Below are 27614 nucleotides of genomic sequence, written 5' to 3' on the forward strand. Positions count from 1 at the left end.
AACAGTAGGAGAACAAGTGCTTTTGAATTGTAGTAAGGGTTGCTTCAGATTGGGCGTGAGAGGTCCGCTCAAAAGAGAAGATTAGTACCACTACCCAGCCACCTCCCACTTCTACGTCCACAGTCCGAGCAGAGATAATTGAAGCCTCTCAAACCACACCGACTGACCCACCTTGTCCGACTATGCATCCAGGACCGACGAATGGTTAATCAGAAGTTTTGTATGATAATGTACATCACGAGCTGGTACCCGTAGTCTTGAACATATCCGGAATTTCCCCGCCCCAGTGGTGCTCAACCCGTATTCGAACACTATATACGGCTCTGATGGGCCAGCTGATGACTGAAGCATCTTAGTTCAACGGCGGGATGCGATCAGGTTTGGGAAGGAACCGAGTTAAGCGTGGCCTGATAAATGATGCAGCTACTATATTCAATACAGGGACATCAGTGGTTAATTCAGAACCTGGCAACTGTTGACCAGAAGGTCCGGACCTTGAGCTCCAAGCTTAAGGAAATTTTAGAACGGGGACAGGGAATTCACAACACCCAATTAAATACAGACCAGGACATGACATAATTAATTCAAAACCTGGCTACCGTGCTTGAAGGTCATGCGTGGACGATCAATAAACTGATTGGGATAGGGAAAAATATTTCAGATGAAGCAAGCAGAAATTATGTTTGCAGCACCTATGGATCCTGGGCACTGAAACAAGCCCGAGAGAATTTAAGACAGATTAATGAAGGGATAGTTCCTTTATGGGTAACTAATGAACATTTATTTAATCTTTCATGACATAAGGATCGTGACTTGACTGGTTGCCAGCTCAGAGGTTTAACACGTGTATGTAGAATGTATGTTGAATGTATAGTGAATAATAATATGCTAATTGTCTTAGTGATACCTGTTATACCTATGTCAACACCCAGCAGAACATTACATGGAGTAGAAAATATTGGGGTGATAGGGGGAGATTATTATATTAGGTACCATGACATTCAGTCATATACAGTAGACATAGAAGGGAATATAATTAGCACCACATTAGAAGGGTGTAGTATAGAAACCACCGCAGTAGTATGGGCACATCCAATATATGAGACGGAAGAAGCGGATTTAAAGCAGCAGCAAATTGTACAATGGAACTAAATGGACTGCAAAAGAACCGACCCATGTTGCATATATGGGGAATGGGAAATATTGTATTACCACGTGGCAGCAAAAGATCCAGTACAGGAGCAACGGGATGTGCCCCATCCACAATCATTCAGTGTGCCTACACCCGCAGATGCCGGCAAGGGTGGGGAAGGTGGAACTGGTCGAAATATGCAGGAAAGGAGTGGCTGCTATTCAGGTCATGGAAAGCCTTAAGGATAACCTGACAGAGTATTTGAACCAGTTCTCCTATGAAATTCCCTTATTACCAGAGCACCTAACCGCGATATGGAGACAGGCTCAGCAGATATATAGAACGTACTATACACTGCAGCAACAGGTTAGAGCCTTGAAAGAGGATATCGAGCAAATAGGTTCCTCCACATGGTGGGAGGATCTGTGGAATTGGGGCTCAAATGTACAATTACACCCGTGGATTCGGGTTATCTCCCATGCCCTGGTTGTGATTCAGCTGATATTAGTTATAAATTTAACATACTCGCTTCATCGTACCCGAAGGTGGCAAAAGAGGTGGTGCTGGGGGAGTCTTAGCAGGTGGAGAAGAAATTTAGTAAGCCAGAGGCCTGAATTGAAGGGCCAGATGATACAGATGGTCTGACGGTACCTTTTACAACCCAAAGCTGGATGACTGGCCAGCATCAATGGGCAGCGGCGCGTAAAGGGACGGACAGTATCACTATAGCTGGTTACCTTGGGCTAGGCCAAGGGCCAAAATGGGGGACTGTTAGGAGGAAGAAAGTAAATGAGAGTTTCTGGTAAGGGAGAATTCATTATAAGGGAATGAATTACTTAAATTAGAATCTACAGGCAGGCCAGCACAAACCAGTAAATCAACAGTTAAACAGTTAAGCCAGATGAACTTTGAACACCCGCAGAGCTTGCAATCACCAGCAAGGTCCTGGGAGCTAGACTGGACATGAAGGAATTAAAAATAAGATAGATTGGGTGTCCTGGGAGTCAGACTGGAGATTTAGGTTGGAAAACAACTAAGATTAAGTCTGCTCTTCAACAGATAGGGGAAGGACAGAAGGACTAAGGTCCCAGCTTAGTTAGGAAGGTCTCCGCTTGGGTGAAAAGTGGGATGTACCTGATGCCAGAGATGTACGTGATCAGTAAAGTATAAATATGCTGAACACTTGTAATTTAGCAGAGTGCTATCTCAAGCTGCGATGAAATATACCTTGACTGTGCCCGAACCTATTCTTTTTTGAAGGTAGCCCATTGTTCAGCTACAGATTTTCCTGCCAATCTTTCATTCCACTCTATCTGGCCCAGCACCGTTCTTGCCCCATCAAAGTCGGTTAATTATTCTTGCTCTGGATTGCCTATCGTCCTTTTCTATCATCGTCCTAAAACGTACAATACAATTATCACAACCAAAGAAACTCAACATCAAAATTGATGTGTGGACTGGGACTGCTGCAGTTGTGTATCTGAAATATTCTATTCTCAGAGCTTCCTTGTAAGATTGTATTTCATTAGCAAACCTTTGTCCTGTAAACACATTTCTAACTTTCCAATGATTCACATAAATATCCTAACCAACACATTTGCCTTAATGCCAGGCAATAAGATACTACAGTCCAGCTAGGAGAGAAGAATTAACAAACCTTAAGTCATCAATTTTAAAATGTGAGAACAATGGGAAAAAAAAACATGAAAAGATGTCTTCAGGCACTTATGTTAAAATAGAATCATAAGGGGTGACTGGTAAGTTGAAAACACTCAGTTTAACTCCAAAGAATGAGCACCAAGGGACTGAAAGATGTGTCGTGATCTCACATGTCCATTCCATGCACAGGATTTGTCCATCACCATTTTGAATCAGGGGTTCACTGAGGCATCCAGCACCACCACTTAAAATTGGCAAGAACTATTTAAGCATGCTACTTAGGGTACTATGTCCTATTTTTCAAAAGGACCCCAAAGCCCTTTTCAACAGCTCCGGTCTCTTTTTCCAGTTCTAAATTAGTCATATCCCCAAAAAATCTCACACTTTATCCAAAATAAATTTGATCTTCAACTTGACTGCCCATTTATCAACAGCAATTTGGACTGATATATCACCTTTAATATAGCAAAACATCCCACAAGCATGTTTAGATATTCCTTTAGTTTTTTTTAACCCTTCTTTGCTGATTGCTGAACCTGCTCCTTTTGTGTCACCAGCAAACATCTTAGCTCCAGCACATCACTGCAGGAGTTCCTCAGGGTAGTGTCCCAGGCCCAACCATCCTCAGCTGCTTCATCAATGACCTTCACTCCATCATAAGGTCAGAAAAGGGGATGTTCGCTGACGATTGCACAATGTTCAGCACCATTTGCAACTCCTCAAATACTGAAGCAGTCCATGTCCGAATGCAGTAAGACCCGGACAATATCTAGGTTTGGGCTGACAAGTGGCAAGCAACATTCGCACCACACATGTGCCAGACAATGACCATCTCCAACAAGAGAAAATCTAACCATCGCTCCTTGACATTCAATGGCATTACCATCACTGAATCCCCCACTATCAACATCCTGGAGGGTTACCATTGGCCAGAAACTGAACTGGACTAACCATACAAATACTGTGGCTACAAGAGCAAGTAAGAAGCTAGGAATCCTGCAGCGAGTAACTCACCTCCTGACTCCCCAAAGCCTGTCCACCATCCACAAGGCACAAGTCAGGAGTGTGATGGCATACTCTCCACTTGCCTGGATGAGTGCAGCTCCAACAACACTCAAGAAGCTCGACACCATCCAGGACAAAGCAGCCCCCTTGATTGGCACCCCTTCCACAAACATTCACTCCCTCCACCACCGACGAACAGTGGCAGCAGTGTGTACCATCTCGTGGTAGATGGTGGAATTTGAATTCAATAAAATTCTGGAATTAAATGTCTAATGATGACCATGAAACCATTGTCGAATATTGTAAAAACCCATCTGGTTCACTAATGTCCTTTAGGGAAGGAAATCTGCTATCCTTACCTGATCTGGCCTCCATGTGACTCCAGACCCACAACAATACGATTGACACTTAAATGCCCTCTAAACTAGGGCAATAAATGCTGGCCTAGTGAGTGACGCCCAAATCCCATGAATGAATAAAAAAAAAAGATGCACTACAGGAACTCACCAAGGCTCCTTAGACAGTAACTTCCAAACCCACAATCATTACCATCTAGAAGGACAAGACAGCAGGCACATGGGAACACCACCACCTGCAAGTTTCCCTCCAAGCCACACACCATTCTGACCTTTTTGTTCATTTATGGGATGTGGGCATCGTTGGCTAAGGCAGCATTTATTGCCCATTGCTAATTGCCCTTGAGAAGGTGGTGGTGAACTTCCTTCTTGAACCACTGCAGTCCATGTGTAATAGGTACACCCACCGTGCTGTTGAGAAGAGAGATGCAGGATTTTGACCCAGTGACAATGAAGGAATGGTGATATATTTCCAAGTCAGGATTGTGAGTGGTTTGGAGGGGAACTTCTAGGTGGTGGTGTTTCCATGTGTCTACTGCCCTTAATTGTCCTTCTAGATGGTAGCTGTCATGGGTTTGTAAGGTCCTGTCTAAGGAGACTTGTTGAGTCCCTGCAGTCCATCTTGTAGATTGTACACAATTGGAACCATATCACTGTTCCTTCACTGTCGCTGGGTCAAAATCCTGGAACTCCCTCCCTACTAGCACTTGGGTGTACCCACACCACATGGACTGCAGTTGTTCAAGAAGGTGGCTCACCACCACCTTTTCCATTAGGGATGGGCTATAAATGCTGGATTAGCCAGTGATGCCCACATCCCGTGAATTAATAATTTTTTAAAAATGGCAACTGTGTACTTGCTACGTCCAGGATCAAACCATCTGTTTACACCAAGAGCTAAAACTATAACTAGCACTGATCACTGTGGTAACTACTTCCAACTTTCCTCCAGTCTGATCAACTCCCATTTACACAAACTATTTCCTGTGTGTCAACCAAATTTTTCTCCACGATGCTGCATTTCCTCTTATATCACACGCCCAATTTTTTTCTGGCAAGGTTCGTATGTGACATCTCTTTGAATGCCACCTGAAAATCCATGCACACATCTAAGTTATTCCCTTTAGCTAACCAAACAGAGTCACCTCTTCAAAACGGTTTATTAAATTTGTTAAACATGACTTCCCTTTCAGAAATCTGAGGAAAAAAAATATTTGGTTGTCATATTAAGTAGGCAACATCATTTATTAACATTATCAAGTATATCCAGGAACAGTAGGTGTGAAATTAGGAATATGGAGGCACTGAAAAGATCACTGTGGTCCATCTTGTAGATGTATAACTTACCAGAAATGTTGGGGAACACAGGGTTTAGTGGGAGGGAGGAACTGAAAGAAATCGGTATTAGTAAGGAAATGGTGTTGGGGAAATTGATGGGATTGAAGGCCGATAAATCCCCGGGGCCTGATAATCTACATCCCCGAGTACTTAAGGAAGTGGCCCTAGAAATATTGGATGCATTGGTGGTCATCTCCCGAGATTCTATAGACTCTGGAACAGTTCCTACAGATTGGAGGGTAGCTAATGTAACCCCACTATTTAAAAAGGGTGGTAGAGAGAAAACAGGGAATTATAGACCAGTCAGCCTGATGTTGGCAGTGGGGAAAATTCTAGTGTCCATTATAAAAGGTTTAATAGCTGAGCACTTGGAAAACAATGGCAGAATTGGACAGAGTCAGCATGGATTTACGAAAGGGAAATCATGCTTGACAAATCTACTGGAATTTTTCGAGGATGTAACTGGTAGAGTTGATGAGGGGGAGTCAGTGGATATGGTTTATTTGGACATTCAGAAGGCTCTCAACAAAGTCCCGCATAAGAGATTAACATGTAAAATTAAAGCGTATGGGATTGAGGGTAGCGTACTGAGATGGATAGAAAACTGGTTGGCAGACAGGAAACTAAGAGTAGGAATAAACGGGTCTTTTTCCGAATGGCAGGCAGTGACTAGCTGGGACCCCAGCTATTCACAATATATATTAATGATTTAGATGAGGGAATTAATTGTAATATCTCCAAATTTACAGATGACACAAAGCTGGGTGGGAGGGTGAGCTGTGAGGAGGATGCAGGGATGCTTCAATGTGATTTGGACAAGCTGAGTGAGACGGCAAATGCATGGCAGATGCAATATAATGTGGATAAATATGAGGTTATCCACTTTGGTAACAAAAACAGGAAGGCAGATTATTATCTGAATGGCTATAAATTGAGAGAGGGGAATGTGCAACGAGACCTGGGTGTCCTCGCACACCAGTCGCTGAAGGTAAGCGTGCAGGTGCAGCAGACAGTAAAGAAGGCAAATGGTATTTTGGCCTTCATAGCGAGAGGATTCGAGTACAGGAGCAGGGATGTCTTGCTGCAATTGTACAGGGCCTTGGTGAGACCACACCTGGAATATTGTGTGCAGTTTTGGTCTCCTTATCTGAGGAAGGATGTACTTGCTATAGAGGGAGTGCAGAGAAGGTTTACCAGACTGATTCCTGGGATGGCAGGACTGACATATGAGGAGAGATTGTGTCGATTAGGATTATATTCGCTGGAGTTCAGAAGAATGGGGGGATCTCATAGAAACCTATAAAATTCTAACAGGACAGGATAGGGTAGAGGCAGGAAGGATGTTCCCGATGGTGAGGGAGTCCAGAACCAGGGCTCACAGTCTGAGGATATGGGGTAGACCATTTAGGACTGAGATGAGGAGAAATTTCTTCACCCAGAGAGTAGTGAGACTGTAGAATTCGTTACCACAGAAAGTAGTTGAGGCCAAAACATTGTATGTTTTCAAGAAGGAGTTAGATATAGCTCTTGGGGCAAAAGGGATCAAAGGATATGGGGAGAAAGCGGGAGCAGGCTATTGAGTTGGATGATCAGCCATGATCATAATGAATGGCGGAGCAGACTCGAAGGGCCGAAAGCCTACTCCTGCTTCTAGTTTCTATGTTTCTATCTGGTCAGGCCCAAAGTTTAAAAAAAATCTTTCACTCTTAATACTTTTTATCTATCAAATATCTATCTAGTTCCCTTTTGCATTTACTAGCATTGTTCATTTCTACTGCTCCCAGGAAATCATGTTCCACATATCCACCACCCCCTGTGTAAAGTAGTTTAAGTTAAACTTGCTATTCAGTTTCATCAATTTCAGCCTTTATAACTATTTATTTCATTAAGGTTACCCCTTGAAGTGGTCTTCACAGGAAACCCCACTGAGGACATACTACCAGCAGGCATACAGTCATTCAGTACTTCCAATTCTCACCTTAAGCTGTCTGAAGAACCAGTTTCAGGATGCAGGTGATGGCTCTGATGGAGATTGGATAGTTCTTTAGCAATTACCTGCTGCGTAGTGTCATCATGCCACATTAGACCTGTCGGGAATAAAAAGCAGAAATGAACTGAAAATATAATTATCATCCTTTTTCTCTACTGGTGTTGGAAGATGACTTTACTAAATTTAGATTTTCTTCTCAAAAGTGCTGTGCTGTTTTTGAGTGAACAGATGTGAGTTCAGACGACTCTGCATTTTAGGCCACTGACAAACAAACGAAAGACAAGCTGTGTTTAAACGTTTTCATTTAGTTGTTCAATGGAATTAACAATCAGATGATTATCAACAAGTCTTCATCTCTCCACTTTCCCGAAAGCATTTCGAAAGTAAATGGCAGCAGAGTGCCTAAGACAGCTGACTCCAATCGTGTCCTAACCAATTATTGCCACACGACTGGCATTTATATAGCGCCTTTGGTATTTGGTAAGGTTTCCCTTTATAGTCGTCCACTAGGGAATTTTCACAGGAGGCGCAGAATGAGCGCGGTCAGTGGCCACGCCAATTAAAAATGTTCGATAGATTTTCCTGAAATGAATCCTTAGAGGGCATGGAGATTAAGGTTTGTGGAAGATTGTCCCAGTCCTTATTTGTTCTTGTGAAAAAGGAGTTAGCAAAGGAAACACTTTGCGGGTGTATACAGTTGGAACTGCTGGTTAGGAACTCTTTGAGCTTGGCCACTTTTGGGCTTAATGTACTGCTTAGAAATATGTAATTGTTAATTCAATATTTTATAGAACCAAGTCACACTATGGGCTTTTCTTCAGTTCTGGAGACTGTGTTATCATCCCAGCCAATGTTACTCCTGGACAAGCCTGATCCCAGGTTGGAACCCGGTTTGATAGATCCTAACTTTTATTTTTTGTTTAGATACGCGGAGAGTGGCTACTGAACAGTCACAGGAGTCAACATGATGAACTTTTAACAAAAGAATGAAACATTTATTAAACAAGAAAAGATGAACCATATTACAATACTCCTTCACCCGCAACTATACCTTTACAGATATATACAGATTTGCAAAGATAATACAAGTTTCAAAATCTATCTTACACTCTAATGTTCACAGTTATTACGTAGCCCATGCAAACCAATAGGCGACCTGTGGTCAGGCACACCACACTCTGAAACTAAGTGACAAATGCCGCTCCAGACAGGTGCTATGATCTCTTCTCCACTCCCCCAAGACGGCTGTCACACCGTGAACCAACCAGTCTCACTGAACTCCATCTTTCACATGGGGGCTTCCAATCTCCACTTTCAAAGAAACCACTTAGGAATCTTCTCCCAAACCGATGTTTTCTCTCAGGCGCCTTCTGCATGTGTCCACCCACCCTCAGGGTTTCGAGCTCACCTTCTGATGTCCCTCTCCGCTGGATCACCGCATGCATTAAAGCTTTCTTCCATGCACTCTCTCTGAGTTAGCTGTCAACAATACATCACTGCTTCACATGCCCATAGTAAGGAGTTACAGGCCTTCAGCTATCTACTTGGACCTTCTAGCTCCTTGCATGCCTGTATCGTTTTAAATCTGCTTCCCGCAGCTTTTTCCCTTTAAGCTTGAAGCTGGGAGCCTTCCTCTCTGCTCCTTACTGTCGCTTCCACAAAATAGGACCTTTTCCAGACTCCTGTTCTTCCTTTGACTTGAAGGTCTTCTTGGGACTCCTCCTCTCTGTCCGACTCTATGGCCATGGGACCTTTCGGTTCTTTTGGGAAATCTACTCTCTCTGCAGTTCCCTCTCCCAGTAGATTGCTGACAACTTGGTATCTCCCATGAGATCCAGAACTCACTTGATATTCACTGTTACTTTAACTTTAGAGCAACTCAACTAAGCTTCTTAGACTTATTTCCCTCAGTCGTCTGCTAGTATGTCAGCTACAGAGAGACTTAAGCTGCTCCCTTTAACTTACAGCATGATGGCCAACTGAACTCAAACTGCTTTCGGTTTCTCTGGGCAGAACGCTGTCATCATCGGGCAGAAGCCCGCCCGACCCGTACGAGCATAAAATGACGCGCAATGACGTCGGGCAAGTGTCCCAACGTCATCTTGCACTCGCGCTATATTTCGGTCGGCAGGCACATGTGGGAGTTGGCAGCACGCCCGCCGACAATTAACAGGCCTATTAAAGGCCATTAAAGTTCTAATTAAATGAAATCTTCCATTGCCCGTCCAACCTTATGGTTGGCGGGCAGGCAAAAAGGCCAAGCGGCCTTTGGACTTTTTGCAAAACCTCATCCACGGGCTGGATGAGGTTTCAATCAGCGATTAAAAGAAAAATAAACATTTTTCAAACTAATTTCTAACATGTCCCTGCTCATGTGACATGTTATTAACATTTTTAAATTCTTTATTTTTTATTTTCCACATTCTTCAGCTCCCTGAGGCAGTTCTGTGCCATACTGCAGCCACATCTCTGAAATGGCTATTAGATTGCACTTATTAATCTCTATTTGTGCTATCAGCTTATCTGTTTTGTTTCGAATGCTACATGCATTCAGGTTTGAGCTTTGAGGCGCCTTCAGTTTTGAGGTGCCTTCTGTAGGTTATCCAGAAAGGAGTGTGGGGATCACTGCTGCCCAGTAAACCATGACTTTAGTCTTGAATTTGAGATCCTGGTCCTCAAATACTCTTTTTCTCAGTCAGCTGAAGGAGGCAATGATAAATTTCATCATCTATGACTGCATTCGTCAAAAGGAAGCTCCTAAGATACGGAAAGCGGTCCACATTTTCCAGGATCTCGACGTTGATCTTAATCAATGGGGGAGTTGTTATGCTGTGGAAGCTGTTTGGAAGAGGACCTTAGTTTTCTGGGTATTTAGTGAAAGGCCCATTTTCTCATATGCTACAGAGAAAGAGTCGACAATGACCTGGAATCAGTTTCTGAATGAGCACACACACAAGTTTCATCTGCATACTGCAGCTCTGTGCCTGAGGTTGGAGCGGTTTTAGTTTTGGATTAGGCGGCAGTTTCCTGTCTGTTCTGTAGATTATCTCCATACCTGTGGATAATTCGCTGCAGCTGAGGTGCAGTATTGCAGTGAGGAAAATGGGGAGAAGAGATTTGGTGCAATGACACAACCTTGTTTGATCCCAGTCTTCAATGAGAAAGGCTCTGTGGTGGTCCAGTTGGTGAGGATCACGGCTTGCATGTCAATGTGGAGTTGGCGGAGGATGGTGACAATGGCCAGCCAAATTTGAGGATGATATTTCATAAGCCTTTGTGATTGACAAGGCCAAAGGCTTTCATGAGGTCAAAGTGACCGTGTGCAGCAGTTGGTGCTGTTCCTTGCATTTTCTTGAACTTGCCTCACAGTGAAGATCATGGTCTGTAGTGCCTCTCGATGGGCGAAAGCCACACTGCGGGCAGACTCTTACGTTCACCTGCTAGCAGGTTTGCAGGTGGGGTGGGCCATAAAATGTCTTGGATGGCATTCACACTGGGCTCCCGCACGTTCCACCTCTCCACAATTTTATGTTGGCCAATTAATGACTACGTAAGGGCTGTTTTCCACCCAGCTTCAACTTCCAGGCTGGCAAGAGGAGTTCAGGGACAGGGGGGGGAAGCCCAGAAAGTAGGCCTGCTCAGGCCTCAGGCAACAGTCATCAACAGCCTCCTTTCAACATCAGGTGCGCCCTCCCTCCCTCCGAAAAAGTCGGGCCTGTACGGGTGCTCCCTGGCCTCTCTACCAGCAGCCCCACCCCCACTCTGCCCATGATCCTGGGCCTCACCTCCCTTTTCCACCCTGAGACACCCACATTTACCTGGTCCTGGACTCCCGTGACTTAGAATCTCAGGACTGCAGCTTCTGGCGCTGCTGGGACTACAGATCTGATTGGCCGGAACCTCTATAAGGCAGGACTTTACCCCAAGTGAGGGGCGGAGACAGAAATTAAGATAAAGAAGGAAAAATATGCATATGACAGATGTCAGGTAGAAAATACAGTTGAGAACCAGGCTGAATATAGAAGGTTCAGAGGGGAGATGAAAAAGCAAATTGGAGAAGCAAAGAGGGAGAAGGAAAGGAGATCGGCAGACAACATAACAACAGTACTAAAGTCTTCTACAGGAATATAAATAGTAAAAGGGTGGAAAGAGGGGGAGTAGGGCTGATTTGGGATCAAAAAGGGGATTTACACATGGAGGCAGGAGGCATGGCTGAGTTATTAAATTAATACTTTGCACCTGTCTTTACTAAGGAAGAAAATGGAAAAAGAGGCAAATGAGCAGAGAGAGGAGACTTTGGCCAGAGAGAGACAGAGACTGAGTGAGTATACTTGGAAATTTGGCTCAAAGTGGGAATTCGGTGCATAGGAGGAAATAGGTGCTTTAGGTAAGGTTTACTGCAAGAAGTAAAGTATGCTGAGTGGGGAGTTCGGTGAAGGTGGGGTAGGAGGTGCTGAGTGGGGAGTTCAGTGAAGAGCGGAGAGGAGGTGTTGAGTGGGAAGTTTGGTGAAGAGTGGCGAGGAGGTGTTGAGTGGAGAGTTCGATGAAGGTGGGGTAGGAGGTGCTTTTTTTCTTCTTTTTCAGTCTCCAGTATTTGATTTTCACTTTGGTGCAGCAGAAGCAGGTAAACCTGTAACTGGTGTTATTAGTTTTATCAGTATTGTAAGTACTGTGTTGTTTTATCAGAATTGTAAAGTTTACTGGCAGTGCCAAAACCTATTGGGAGGTGTAGGCTTTATTAATTATTAATTAATTAGCAATTATTAATTAATTAACACATATTGAAGATGGCAGGGCAGGTGATGTGTTGCAATTGCAGGATGTGGGAGCTTATGGATATCGGTGTGACCCAAGGCAAACACATTTGCAGTAAGTCTTTGCAGCTACAGGAACTTCAGCTCCGAGTTATTTAGCTGGAGACTGAGTAGCAAACACTGCGGCATATTAGGGAGGGGGAAAGTTACCTAGACACTTTATTCTAGGACGCAGTCACACACCTTAGGAACAGTCTTCTGATTTGGTCAGTGATCAGGGACAGGAGGGTGTGACAGCAAGTGAAGCGGGTTAGGGGACTCAGAGGGTAGGAGTGCAGGAGCCTCGGCCCTTGCAATTGTCCAACAGGTTTAAGGTTTTTTCAGCTTGTGTGGATGAGAGCGGGGTCCGCAGTGTAGATGAGCTAACTTGCCATGAAAACAGGAAGACATTTAAACTGGAAAAGATGTGACTGGTTTCACTACCTGTTGAGTGCAGTATTTAACTATAACTGGCTTGTGAAAGATCTGGCCGGGATCCATGAGGGTATGAGTGCCATGGTCTCTGTTGTGGGGGAGTCCATGCGGAACATGAACCCTCATCGCCGAGCACACTGCCTCCTCCTCCCTGAGAGAGTGGCGACTCTCATGGAGAGGCAACACCAGGGACAGAATCAGGGGTTCCTGGGGCTGCGCTCGGACCTGCAAGCCCTCACACAGGCAATGACCTCAGGCGGTCAGTGCCAGTGTGGGAGATGGATGAGGTACCCAGTATCCCAGCAAGGTGTCCATCCATCAATGGCGAGCAGGGAGGTCCAGAGCGACCTCACAATGGTGCACGAGCTGCTTGTCATCTCCGTGAGCTCCTCTCATGGCGCTCTGGATGACGGCAGCAGCTCCTCTACCCCTCTGCTCCCGTGACCGTGGCATCTGTTGGGGCTGCGACAAGTGGGGAGATGCCAGCTGTGCCACTGCCCACTCCCTCCCAGGTGGAGCCAGCATAGGCTCCACTGGCCGGAGGACGACCGCCAAGGTCATCAAATCCAACGAGACAGCAGAGTTAGCAGGCTGTCTCCAATGCCAGTGCCAGCATGTTGGACAATTGTAAGGGCCAAGGCTCCTGCACTCCTGCCCTCTGAGTCCCCTAACCTGCTTCACTTGCTGTCACACCCTCCTGTCCCTGACCACTGACCAAATCAGAAGACTCTTCCTAAGGTGTGTGACTGCGTCCTGGAATAAAGTGTCCAGATGTAGATGTAGCACTCACAAACATAAGTTTAAGGCACCATGAGTACAAGAAGGACTGTTCCGGGGTAATCTTCTGCTCTGCCATGTTTTGTTAACATGTTTACTGGTGTGGCCATTAACACTATATATTGTTATGCTCATTTGATGTGAGTGTCAACATGATATAAATTTTGCTTTTGTCTTAATGGCCTGAGTATGCTTCACGTGCTTTGTAGGTGCAGTATCTAATGCTGGATGTGAGTGGCTCTAAACTTTATTGTAGAGGAACTGAGTGGACTTTGGGTTCAAAGGAAGGGGTCATTTCAAAAATCCGGGATGGAGGCGGCAGCCCTGACATGAGGCGGAAGCACATCTTTGGCAGCCTTGCTGACGGAGGGTTGGATCAAGGCATCTCTGTTGTCCCTGCCCCCCAGAAGGATTCAGAGGTCTGCCTCCATGTTCTTAGCATTCTCCTCATTGTGTTGCTCCTCTTCTGACTCACCACTGGATTCATTCTCTGTGGCCTGTGGAGCTGCCTCAAGATCCTCTCCCCTCTTGCCAGTGCCAGATTGTGGAGAGCACAGCACAGAAGTACAGCAGATCAGTGACACCTGCTCTGGGGGGTATTGTAGTGCTCCGCCTGAACGGTCCAAGCATTGGAAGCGCATCTTCAGAAGACCTATGGTTCTCTCTATCACCGCCCTTGTGGAGGCATGGCTGCTATTTAAATGATGTCTGCCTTTGTTTTTGGGTGGCGGAGAGGCGTCATATGCAGCCTTTTCAACGGATAGCCCTTGTCATCCAGCAGCCATCCATCCAGTCGGGCTGGAGCACTGAAGAGCCCCGGCACCGGGGAGTGTCACAGGATATAAGCATCATGGTACCTTGCACAGACTTGCAGAATCTGAGTCTTGTGGTCACAAACTATCTGGACGTTCATCAATTGGAAACCCTTCCTGTTGATGAAGGCTCCCGGCTGACCCACTGGCGCCTTGTTGGCCAGATATGTGCAGCCGATTGCACCCTGGACACAGGGGAACCCAGCAATCGCTGCAAACCCTCTGGCTCGCTCAGCCTGGTTGGCCTCATCCGTACGGAAATGAATAAACCCGCCTGAACAGAGCTTCTGTCACCAGCTTGACACAACTGTGGAGAGCTGATTGGGACACTCCACAAAATTCCCCCCCAACTTCTGGAAGGAGCCACTGTGACCTTTAGAGCTACTGGCATGGGATGTCCACTTACACAGTTGGAGCTGATCTCAGGCCCAATCATCTGACAAATGGTCTCCCTGGAAAGGCGGAGCATCCTTTGGTATTGCACCTCGGACATATTGAGGTAGCTGCATCGTTGCCTGTAAACCCTGACAGCAGGAGAGTGGCGTTTTCTGTGGCCACTTCTGCCTTGGACTACCTGCTGCCCTGCGCCCCGTGTGCCTGCACCTCTCCTCCCACAGGCCGCTCCCCTGGATGCTGCATAGGGACACATGGCCTCCTCTCCCTTCTGCCCCTCTCTTCCTCCTGAGAGGAGGTGCCACCAGTGGAGAGCACAATCCCTATTCGCAGGGTAACAGGAGATTGTCTGGTACCTGGAAGGGTCCACACGGTCAAATTCTCCAGGTACCTTGGAGACACCAATGAGTCCTGAAATGAAGCCTAGAAATGCTAAGACTGAAGCTCAGAACTGAGATGAAGCTGTTGAGCTCAAATAAGCAACCAGCAGCAAACTATCTTCTAAACTCCTCACTACCCACACTGACAATGTTGCTGACCCTTTATATCCCGCCCTTGGATCAGGTTTCGTTAGAAGTGGGCTGCCCGCCTGCCCGTTTTGCCTGTGCGACGAGCGCGAAATCGCACGGGCAACATAAAATCACGAACAATTGGCTTTTTAATGGCCTTGAGCAGCCTTTTAATTGTGGGCGGCCGCAGCTCCGACATCCACACTCGCCCGCTGCCCTGAATATTGCCCGCGTGCGGGATGACGTTGGAACGCTCGCTCGACATTATCTCGCACTATTTCATGTCCGTTCGGGTCGGGCATGCGCCCGCCTGCGAACATGAAATTCTGTCTGATATTTCCTCTTGTGGGAGAATCTAGAACTAGGGATCACCATTTAAAAAATAAGGGGTCACCTATTTAAAGCAGATTTGAAGTGAATTTTTTTACTCAGAGGGTTGTGAGTCTTTGGGACTCTCTTCCTGAAAAGGCGGTGGAAGCAGAGTCTTTGAATATTTTTAAGGCAAAGGTGGATAGATTCTTGGTAAGCAAGGGGGTGATAGGTTATCAGGAGGAAGCAGGACGCAGATTTGAGGGAACTATCACATCAGCCATGATCTTTTTAAATGGGGGGGGGGGGGCAGGCTTGAGGGGCCGAATGGCCTAATCCTGATCCTTGTTCCTATGTTCGTATGTATGTTCATATGGTACAAAATGTTCAGCGCCATTCGCAACTCCTCAGTTACTGAAGCAGTCCTTGTCCAAATGCAGTAAGACCTGGACAATATCCAGGTTTGGACTGACAAGTGGCAAGTATCATTCCTGCCAAAAAAGTGCCAGGCAATGACCATCTCCAACAAGAGATTACCATCACTGAATCCCCACTATCAACATCCTGGGAGTTACCATTGAACAGAAACTGAACTGGACTAGCCATATAAATACTGTGGCTACAAGAGCAGGTCAGAGGCTAGGAATCCTGTGATGAGCAACTCACCTTCTGACTCCCCAAAAGCCTGTCCACCATCTACAAGGCATAAGTCAGGAGTGTGATGGAATACTCCCCACTTGCCATTCCTTCACTGTGTTGGGTCAAAATCCTGGAACTCCCTTCCTAACAGCAATGTGGGTGTACCTACACAACATGGACTGCAGTGGTTCAAGAAAGCAGCTCACCACCACCTTCTCAAGGGCAACTAGGGATGGGCAATAAATGCTGGCCTAGCCAGCGAAGCCCACATCCCGTGAATGAATTAAAAAAAACACGCCAGGGTGAAAGTAGAGGTGGCTAAAACACGAGAAGGGTTTACAATTGATAAAGATGAGATATTGGATAGGCTATCTGTATTTAATGTTGATAGTACACTCGGACTGGATGATATGCATCCAAGGATACTGAGGGAAGTGAAAGTAAAAATTGCAGATGCACTGGCCATAATTTTTCAGTCTTCCTTAGACTCGGGGTGATGCCAAAGGACTGGAGAATTGAAAATGTTACACACGTGTTCAAAAAGGATGTAAAGATAAGCCCAGCAACTACAGGCCAGTCAGTTTAACCTTGGTGATGGGGAAACTCATAGAAACAATGACCTGGGACAAAACTAATTGTCATGTGAACAAATGTGGGTGAGTTAAGGAAATCAAGAATGAATTTCTTAAAGGATAATCATGGGCTGAATTTTCTGGCTGGCGGGGGGTGTGGAGCGGGTGCGGGCGCTGGCGGACCTGATTGCCACCTGCGATCGGGTCCACACCGCCATTTTACAAGAGTGGGCCAATTAAGGCCCGCCCACCATGAATCGCAGCTCCTGAGGACAGCGGGAGTGGGCGGGCGATGGCGGGTCTGCAATGACCACTGGGTGCAATGGGGACCCAGCGGCCTGTTTTAAAGAGTTACTGCAGCCTTTCTAAGGCTGCGAATCATGGCCCAGTGGAAGGGCTCCCCAAAGCGTTGCTGGTGAGCAGGCCAGGCAGGAGGGTAGGGCAGCGGGGGCACAGTGTGCCCCTTGTTTTTCTGACGATTGCCTTGCTGCCCTCCTTGAGGAGGTGGCAGCATGGGCGGGAGGTCCTGGTACCCCAGGACGGGAGGAGGAGGCCCCCCTACATGACCAAAAGTGCCTGGGAGGAGGTGGTGAGCTCCCGTGACGTGGTGCGGCACAGCTGGGCCTAGTGTCGCAAGCACTTCAACAACATGTTGCGCTCTGGAAGGGTGAGGACAATGTTGGCATTGGTTACTTAACCCAGCAGGTCGGTTTTCCCCCCTTGCGCCCCCCCCACCCCCCACCCCCCCCCACACCCCCAAGTATGAGAGTAGTGACTGCATTGAATCATTGACGGCATGTGTCCTTCGCTGGGTGGGCCAGCAGATACTGCCCATGCTGAGGTCACCCTGAGAGGGTGGGTGAAGAGACGGGTTCTGCCCCCGCAGCATGTGGTACACTGAGACCCACATTACTGTTTTGGGGACAACCTGGAGGAGCTGCACCCAGGCGCAGTGCTGGAACTCCAGGACATGTCAAAGTCAGGGTGATGACATGCTGGGAGGGGAGCTTCAGGGTGACGTGGCAACAAACCATCTGCTGCCCTTTGCGCTCCACGTGCTTGCGCCTCCTTGCTACGGAAGGTTAGGCCGTGTGGTGCCTGATGTGATGTAGGCAGCATTTGGCCAAGGGTGTGAGGTGGGGGGACAGGCCTAGCATCTTTGTGTGAGTGTTCGGCAGCAGCGGGGTGAGGAGACACTGGAGCCCTACAATGTCGCACTCTGGTTGGGGTGGGCCCTCCGCGAAGAGAGTCCAGGTACAAGTAGCACAAATCAATGCTCTTCTCTCCTTTTCAGGAGAAGAATGCACATAATGCAGCCGAGTGGGTGAGGACTGGCGGAGGGCCGGCACAGTTAGCGATTCTCAGCCGCTTCGAGCAGGAGGCCCTAGATTTGGAGAGGCGCCATGTGCCCAGGTCCATTGGTGTTGGTGAGGCTGGGGTGCCACAGGCAGGTATGTTTGCCCAGCAGTGAGGTCAGCATTGTTCTTCCGGCAGCCATGGCAGTGCTGAATGTTCAGTGATTGAAGTTTGCAACATGGCTTGACCATTGTTTATGGGAGGATGAGCGCATAATGCTCCGGGGGACAGGGATACACGTTGACATTGTCTCCACGTTAACTGATCTACTGTCTTTGTTCTTCCTTTCAGCATCATTGGAGCAGGGCTGGGAGGAGGAGCAACAGAGGCCCCCTCTCACACCTGAGGGCCCTGAAGTCTCACCAGCGTCACACCATCTCTGCCAGGCAGGCTCCAGCGCAGATACCAGCACCTCGGTGGGATTTGGAACATCGGCTAGTGTCCCCGGGCACAGCGGAAGGGCACTTCACACTCGCTGGAGGAGCTGGCAGAGACAGAGAGTGCCCATGGCGCTAGCAGTCGGAGGACGGCAGGGGACCAGGCACATGCTCAGACAGTGCCTGATGATGTGCCTCTGGAGTCGTCCGCGACACAGCAAACGCAGGAAATACAGCCGGGTGTGTGGGAGCATCTGGGGGAGATACATGAGGCTATGCTTGGCTTGGTGTCTGTGGTGGAGGAGTCTACACAGACGATCGCCGAAGCAATGAGCCTCATGTCCGAGCGCCATGCGTCCTCCATGGAGAGGGTGGCGACTCTCATGGAGAGGTTCCTCCAGGAGACCCATCAGGGCTTCCTGGGGATTCACTCGGACCAGCAAGCCCTCACATTGGCATTGACCTCAGCTGGTCAGTACCAGTGTGGGAGATGGTGTGGGCACCAAGTTTACCAGCTCGGTGCCCATCCATCCACAGTGAGCAGGGAGGTCCAAAACAACCTCACGTTGGAACAGCAGCTGCCTGTCGTCTCTGCGGGCTCCTCTCAGGGCGCTCAGTATGAGGGCGGCAGCTCCTCTGTCCCTCTCCCAGTGACCGTTGCATCCGGTGAGGCTGCGATAACTGGGGAGATGCCAGCTGTGGAACTGGCAGCTCCCTCCCAGGCGGGGCCAGCACAGACTCCACGGGCCAGAGGACGACCGCCAAGGTCATCGAGGCCGACAGGACAGCAGAGTCAGCAGGCTGTCTCAGATCCACACCCAGAGAGGGGGCAGCACCAAGACGTAGCACCTGAAAATGTAAACATAGGCATCTTAGGCACACCACAGGTTTATCACTGGTGCTTTTGTGTTGGTCTGCAATGTGGTTTTTATGAGTTGGTGTGATTTTTAATGCCTTTTTCATTTTGTTCCATTAAGTTTCTTTGGTTGCAATATTAAATTCAGACATGTCACCATGGCTGAGGGTGCCTCTTTTGTTCTGCAGGTGGATAGTTTCCAATAATGTAATGAAAGCTTTGTGGGACATTCAACTTTATTAACAAGGACCTTAGTTAATGTTCCTAACCAGGCAGATTTTGCACTTAAGTCTCGAATATGGAGCATACAGCCCAGGCTTGTCCTGGAGGTCCATATGTGGTGGGCTAGCTGAAGGTTCATTGAATTAAAGCCTCCTGGGTGTCCCTGACTTCCTGGAGTATGCCTGGGTCAGCGCCTACCCCTTCAGCATTTCCCTGTGCGTGCTCATCCTCAGACTCACAGTTGGACTCATCGTGTGCGTCTGCAGCCAATGTGTCTATGTCTTCATTGTCCACAGCGTCCCCCCATTTCCAGCCCCAGATTGTGGAGAGCGCAGCATGCAACCACTATTAGCGATACACGACCTGGGGGTTACTGGAGTGCGCCCCCCTGAGCGGTCCAGGCATTGGAAGCGCATCTTGAGAAGGCCAATGGCTCTCTCCACCCTTGTGAAGGCGTGGCTCCTATTGTACCGCTGCTCAGCTTCTGTTCTTGGATGGTGGAGAGGCGTCATGAGCCACTTTCTGAGGGGATAGCCCTTGTCACCCAGCAGCCATCCATCCAGCCGGGCTGGAGCACTGAAGAGCCCCGGCACCTGGGAGTGTCTGAGGATGTAGGCGTCCTGGGAGCTGCCTGGGTACCTTGCACAAACTTGTAGTATCTGCATCCTGTGATCACACACTATCTGCACGTTCATGGAGTGGAAGCCCTTCCTGTTGACGAAGGCACCGGGCTCACCTGCTGGTGCCTTGATGGCCACATGTGTACAGTCTATTGCACCCTGGACGCGGGGGAAGCCAGCAATGGCCGCGAAGCCTCTGGCTCGCTGTGTCTGGCTTGCCTGGTCCCAATGGTAGAGGATGAAGGTCAATGCACGCCTGAACAGAGCATCTGTAACCTGCTTGATACAAGTGTGGACAGCTGATTGGGAGACACCGCAAAGATCACCCACCGAGCCCTGGAAGGAGCCAGAGGCAGAGAAGTTGAGGGCAGCTGTGACCTTTAGAGCCACTGGCATGGGGTGTCCACCCACACAGTTCGCAGAGATCTCAGGGACAATCATCTGACAGATATAATTGGCTGTCTCCCTTGAGAGATGGAGCCTCCTTCGGCACTGCATCTCAGACATATTGAGGTAGCTGCTTCGCCGCCTGTATACCCTGGCAGCAGGATAGTGGCATCTTCTGCGACCCGTTCCACCTTGGACTACCTCTTGGTCCTGCGCCCCTTGTGCCTGTGCCTGTCCTCCCAAAGGTGGCTCCCCTGGAGGCTGAATGTGCACTCCTGGCCTCCTCCCCCTTCTAGCCCTCCCTTCCTCCTCAGAGGAGATGCCTCCAGTGGACAGTTCAGCTCCCATTCCCAGGCTAAGGGAAGACTTCCTGAAACCTGCAGGTCCAAAAAAGATTCCTCACTGCAGAGTGCTGACCTGAAGGTTGTGAGTCCAGACCAAGAGCTGGTATGTGTTTTGAAGTATTGCAGATCACACAGACAAGTATCAGTAACTATGAAACATCAATATTTGACAGAGCACACTCACGACCCCACTGAGCCCTCTTATCCCGCCCGTGGATGAGGTTTATACAAATGTCTCCTACCCACCTGCCTGTTGTGCCCGTGCACCGACCCGAAGATTGCATGGAAAAATCGGCATCAATGGCGCCTCAAGGGCCTTAAATGGCCGGTTAATTAATGGTGGGCACGCATCGGAGAGCATCGTGCGCCTGCCTAATGAAATATCACGATGGCACGCAGTGACGTCCGGACACTCACCCAACTTCACTGCGCGTCATTTTACGCGTGTGCGTGTGGGGCCTGTCCCCGTACGTCAACAGGAAAATTCTGCTCATGGACACAAAACTGGCTGCGTGACAGGAAACAGAGAGTAGTGCTTAATGGATGTTCTTCAGTCTGGAGGGAGGTTTGTCGTACAGTTCCCCAGGTCAGTTTTTTTTTCTTTCATGGGATGTGAGCACGCTGGCAAGGCCAGCATTTGTTGCCCATCCCTAATTGCCCTTGAACTGACCTTGCTAGGCCATTGCAGATTGAAGTTAAGAGCCAGCCACATTGCTGTGGGTCTGGAATGACATACAGGCCTGGCCAGGTAAGGATGGCCGATTTCCTTTCCTAAAGGATATTAGTGAGCTAGATGGGTTTTTACAACAATCGATGATAGTTTTATGGTCACCATCACTGAGACTAGCTTTATATTCTGGATTTATCAGCTGAATTCAAATTCCATCAGCTGCCATGGTGGGATTTGAACCCATGTCCCCAGGGCATTAGCCTGGGCCTCTGGATCTCTGGATTACCAGTCCAGCAACATTACCGTCATGCCATCGTCTCCTCGTGCTTTCCTGATATGTATAAGTGACCCAGACCTTAGTGTACAGGCACAATTTCAAAGTTTGAGGATGAAATGAAACTTGGAAGCATTGTGAACTATGGGGAGAATAGAGTAGAACTTCAAAAGGACATGGACAAGTTGGTGGAGTGGGCGGACATGTAGCAGATGAAGTTCAATGAGAGAAATGTGAAGTGATTCATTTTGGTAGAAAGAATATGGAGAGACAATATAAAGTAAGGGGTACAATTCTACAGGGGATGCAGGAGCAGAGGGACCTGGGTGTATATGTGCATAAGTCATTGAAGGTGGAAGGACAGGTCGAGAGCGTGGTTAATAAAGCATACAGTAAACTAGTTTTTATTAGTAGGGGCATAGAGTACAAGAGCAAGGAGGTTATGTTGAACATGTATAAGATACTAGTTCAGCCTCAGCTGGAGTGTTGCATCCAGTTCTGAGCACAGCATTTTAGGAAGGATGAGAAGGCATTAGAGGCAGTGCAGAAAAGATTCACGAGAATGGTTCCAGGGATGAGGAACTTCAGTTATGAAGATAGACTGGAGAAGTTAGGACTGTTTTCCTTACAGAAAAGAAGGCTGAGAGAAAATTTGATGGCGGTATTCAAAATCATGAGGAGTCTAAATAGGGAGAAAATGTTCCCACTTGTGAAAGGATCGAGAATGAGAAGGCACAGATTTAAAGTAATTAGCAAAAGGAGCAAAAGCGAAATGAAAAAATACTTTTTCACACAGCAAGTGATTAAAGTCTGGAATGCATTGCCTGACAATGTGGTGGAGGCAGGTTCAAATGATGCATTCAAAAGGGAATTAGTCTGTTATCTGTAAAGGAAGAATGTGCAGGGCTATAGGGAGAAGCTGGGGAGATGACACTAAATGATTTGCTCATTTGGAGAGCTAGTGTGGACATGATGGGCTGAATTGCCTCCTTCTGCACTGTAGAAACTCTGTGATTCTGTGGAAGTCCCATCTCTGGTCAATTAACACTTGTTGGAGCGGTATCGGCGGGGAGGCTGCAGATTCTTCGGATGGCAGGAAGGGAAACGCCCCGGCTTGCAACTCTGGAAGGAGGGCTTCAGCCATTGGGAGGAAACTATTGAGGAAGATCTTTGCAATGATCTTCTCTGTGGCTGACTACAGGGAGACTCCTCTGTGGTTTCCACAATCGGATTTGTCTCCCTTCTTGAACATAGTCACAATCACAGTGTCCATGGGATCCCCTGACATACATTTCTCTTCCCAGATGAGGAATATGGAGCCATGTTACCATGCCAGGCATGTTCAGAATGCCTTGTTCAGAATGTCGGCAGGCCATCTGCTCCAGAGCCTTGATGCTTTTCAGCTGGCTATGGCTGTTTGATAATGCTGAGACTGAGGTGGATGGGATATCAAGGAATGGAGTTGAGGACGTATTTTGTAATTATGATCTATGGATATCATGTGCTGAGGCCAATGAAGGAAGCAAAATTTTGAGCAATCTGGCACAATGTGCCCACTGATGAAGCAAAATGCAGCAATAAATCTGTGAAAAGAGGCTGCACCCAAATGTTTCCCTGTAGTACTAACTCTGCGGGCCATCTAAATTAAGTCCATCAACTGGGCATATCATTAGGAAGTGTTTTTGTTGACTGCCTAGGTTTTGACAGTGCTGCTTGTGTAACTTGATTTTTGTTTTTGTCTTTCTCCCACGCGCCCGTGTGGCCAATAAATCAGTAGGGAAGGAATTACAAAATGACAACTTCAAACAAGGTTAGGTCTGTGAAGTAATATACAGCAATTTTCTACTTTCACTGTCCCATCCACCATTTTTAATAGTTAACTCGGTTGCGCAATCCAATTATTTCAATATTGGCCAATTCACTTGAGTGAATTGCTTGCACATCTGTACTTGTGATTACCCAGCTTATTTCTGACTCAGTGGTAACTAGCTTTCTCTGTGACAAATACAGAAATTATTTTTTAATCTATCACCACAACTCATTGAGCTATCTAATATCTTTGCAGGATCATGATACAAAAGCTTCCAGAGATGATTTCAAAATTCATTTGTGTCGTTGGCTGAAACCCAATAAAATCTTCTGACACCTTGCACCCATAGGTATTGGTTCGACAGCTTTTACTTGTTTTACAATGGAGCAAAAATAGAACCATAAGAGGCCATAGTGACGAATTTTAACTCTCACAAGGATGGGGTGGGTTGGAGCAGCTGGGAAGGTTATAAATTTCAAAATTCCCAAACCTGATCACTCCTAGTTTGAACAGAGGTGGATTGGAGAGCGGGAATCTAGTCCCGGGGGATGGGCTGGTCACTGAATTTCTTAAGGTGACTGCATGCCTCTTTTCTAATTGCATTTTTATATTTGAGACATCTTCCTGTGCTCGAGAATCTTAGCTGGCAGAAGGAGACGAGAAGAGCGAGCCCAAGGAGATCAGTGCATTCATTGTGCTGTTTGTAACTAGGAGGGGCAGGAGTGTTTGCAAACCTGCAATTGATTGTACCCCAAGACCCCTGGCACATACCCAACACGCCCCCCCCCCCCCCCCCCCCGCCCCCCCACTTCGCTCCCATGATATCTGATTCACCCTTGCCCAAATTTCACCTTTAACCCCACATTAGGGTTGCCAACTGTGATTAAATGTATTCCTCGAGGTTTCATCACATGACTTGCCCCAACAGTCTAGCCATCCTTGTGATGCACTGGCTTCCTACACCAATCGGAAAGCAAAAAGACTCATTACCCAATTGGATGGTGCTTGACCGTCAGCCAAACAGCCTTTTTACCCCATTTTCAATGTTTTTATATCTGGTAGCGAGAAATGTCAAAGGAAATGACAAAAAAAAAACAATCTTTTTTTCATATCCCGATGATTTTTCTCCAGAGTTGCACACAGCAGTGTCCAGGAGTGAATATTCAATTCCAGGAGACTCCAGGCCAACCCTGGAGTGTTAGCAGCCCTTTCCCGCATAACTGTTAAGTTTTACTCAGTTAATAACATACATGAGGTACAAAATGGGGCAGGCTGTAAAATGAGCTCAAAGTACAATCCAGTTTTTAGGTCATCAAAGATTGCATTGCACTGCTGGTGTCCACAGACAAGAAGTTCAAAATACAGCACCAACAAACTCGGCAAGCTGGGCTTCAAGAAGCTTCATTTAACAGCCAGGATGAGACGTTCCAAACCACTGGCGCGAGATTTGGATCGTTGCTCCCCTCGCTGTTGGTGAACTGCAGCCATTTCAGCTGTAAACGAGGTGAGAACAGACTGAATTCTTCAGCAGTATCCGTGATAGAGACGTTCAACCAGAATGAGTCAATGGATGGGGTGGGAGGGGCACCCTACATCCCGCTGTAGCAGCTGTAGTCCCCAAACTCAATAAACCCAAAAGAAAATGACTTGCAATTATACAACTGCCTCATGATGTCACTCATAAACCTCTTGAAGCGCGTCACAGACATTGAATTCCTTCGCAATGCAGTGACTTGCATTGTAGAAAATTCACTACAAACGCTCACTATCGTACCCGGTGAGGTCATGTGGGAAAACAAGTCTGTCACTGAGTAAAATCGGAGGATTTCCCAAAATTGGGGCGAACACTGCCTGAATGTTTCAACGACAGATGCACTTTTCTTGAAGTACCAGTAGATCTCCTGTAACATTGCCTGAAGAGTGAAGATTAGACGCAGTCTTCAAGTGATGGATTAGAGAATGAAATATAATTGAGGTTGGGGCTGTGAAAATTATGAGTGTACAGAGGGGAAAGGAGAGTGGCGAGGACGGGAGGGGAAACAGAGTGAGGTTGTGGAAGGTATAGGCTGGTAGGATGGAGAAAGGGGAAGAAAGATGAGGGTTAAAGAGGGAGGGGAAAGAAGTATGGAGAGGCCAGGGAGAGAAAATTAGTGGTCTTCTGAGAGGATAGGTGCACAGAGAGGGAGGGGAGAAAATTCAATGTCGTCGGAGGTTGGCAGAGCTGTGTTGGAGGCAGAACTGTTGGAACTGGTGATACCACCAGTATATTAAGGAGAGGGAGAGGAGAGGGAGAGGAGAGGGGGATGATTTCAGGGATGAGTCAAGAGAGGGGAGGAGTTGAGGGAAAAGCGAGGTGTGAGTGCCAAGCAAATTGATGATGACGTAGGAAACCTAATAAATTAACTGGGAAGAAAGTTGACAAAATTAGCTCAATAGATGTACATAATGGACTCAAAGAGCTCTTGCACATCAGCAATTCAAATTCAAGATAGGACTGTGCCTCAATTTACTTTCTTTGAAGGCCAGGGCTTCAGTGAGCAAAATTAATTAAATATAGATGTTCACCTGAAGGATCCACTGCAGGGCGGTGGGGAGGGGTGGGTGATGTGGGGGGATGTTGGAGAGGGACAGAGGGAGCAAAAAGACAGGATAGCAGACAGGATAGCAGGGCAACTGGTCAGTCAGGTAACAGGTCAAACAGGTTATATAGTTGTAAGCACACAACGGGCAGAGGGCGATGGAAGCTATGAATTAATACTTAGAAATACATAGACACAAACTGACCATCTGCCTCAAAGAGTCAAGGTTGGCATTCACCTTCCCCCTGAGAAAATAGCTGAATCACATCTGCTATTGTACACTCTTCCCATTATCTTCCCATCTCCTGCATCTTCCTATCTGGTTTAATCTTGAACGTTGACATATTTTCTGCCTCAACCACTAACTCTGGGAGTGAATCCCATAGCCTCATGGTCTTGGTGCTAATCTCTTTGGCCCCTGGCCAGGGCACGACCTTCCTCTCTTGCCCCTCCTTCCAGCAAGCAGGTGAAATGGCTTTACACAAACAGCTGTTACTTGCAGCGGTGAAGAGCTTTGGGTGGATGACGATATTACCACACGATGTGCCCCCAGCAGCAGGTCATTAAACAGCTCTGAGAACGTCTTTACATTTCCAAGGTTGTAAATCAAAGGTGTGATTTTGCTTTCAGGATGATAATTAGGAGTGTGTTGGGGGGTTAGAGGGAGAAGGGGGTGTCAGCTAACTAGGCTATGCTCATCTAGCCACATGGACTACAGCCGTTCAAGAAGGTGACTTGAAACCATCTTCTCAAGGGCAACTGAGATGGGGAATAAATTAATACTGGCCTTGCCAGCAGTAACCACATCTCATGAACAAATTTTTTTAAAAGTTGGAGTACGAAGGGTGCCTCTTCTACTGATAAGTGAAAAAGACTTGTATTTATATAGCACCTTTCAGGACCACAGGTCATCCCAAGGCACTTTACAATCAATGTGTAGTCTCTGTTGCTGTGTAGGAAACTGGGCAGCCAATTTGTGGACAGCAAGCTCCCCCAAACTGCAACATGATAATGACGGGATAGTTTGATTATGCCATGTTGATTGAGGGATAAATATTGACAGAGTGGGCTTTCCTGCTCTTCCTCAAAAATAATTCCACGGGATCACTTACACCCAATTGAGAGGGCAGACAGGTTTCTGTTTAACAACTCACCTGAAAGAGAGAACATCTGACACTTCCCTGGAGCTTTTAACTTGACTTTCATGCTCAAGTTGCTGGAGTGAGACTTGAATTCATAACCTTTGGATGCCGAGGTGCTACCAACTGAGCTACTGCTGACCCTCCAATGAATGCGAAAGGACTTTCAGGTATATTCAAGTGATGGAGAACACATCACTAAAATTATTTCACTCTTTGAGCTTATTTTTACTGATTAGAGGCAGAATGAGAAATTCAGCA

The 27614-nt window shown here is 47.2% G+C and overlaps 1 protein-coding gene across 2 annotated transcripts in view; it reads right to left on the minus strand.

The window, feature by feature from the left end:
- ptprn2 (protein tyrosine phosphatase receptor type N2) overlaps positions 1 to 27614 on the minus strand; it is a 1029555-nt gene that overhangs the window by 644225 nt on the left and 357716 nt on the right. For both annotated transcript variants that reach the window (XM_078537232.1, XM_078537231.1), the window contains exon 4: positions 7469 to 7577. In XM_078537232.1, the coding sequence (XP_078393358.1) occupies positions 7469 to 7577 (109 nt within the window). The remainder of the gene's footprint in view (positions 1 to 7468; positions 7578 to 27614) is intronic.

This window comes from Cetorhinus maximus, chromosome 3 (assembly GCF_964194155.1).
Source record: "Cetorhinus maximus chromosome 3, sCetMax3.hap1.1, whole genome shotgun sequence".
Lineage (NCBI taxonomy): Eukaryota > Metazoa > Chordata > Chondrichthyes > Lamniformes > Cetorhinidae > Cetorhinus > Cetorhinus maximus.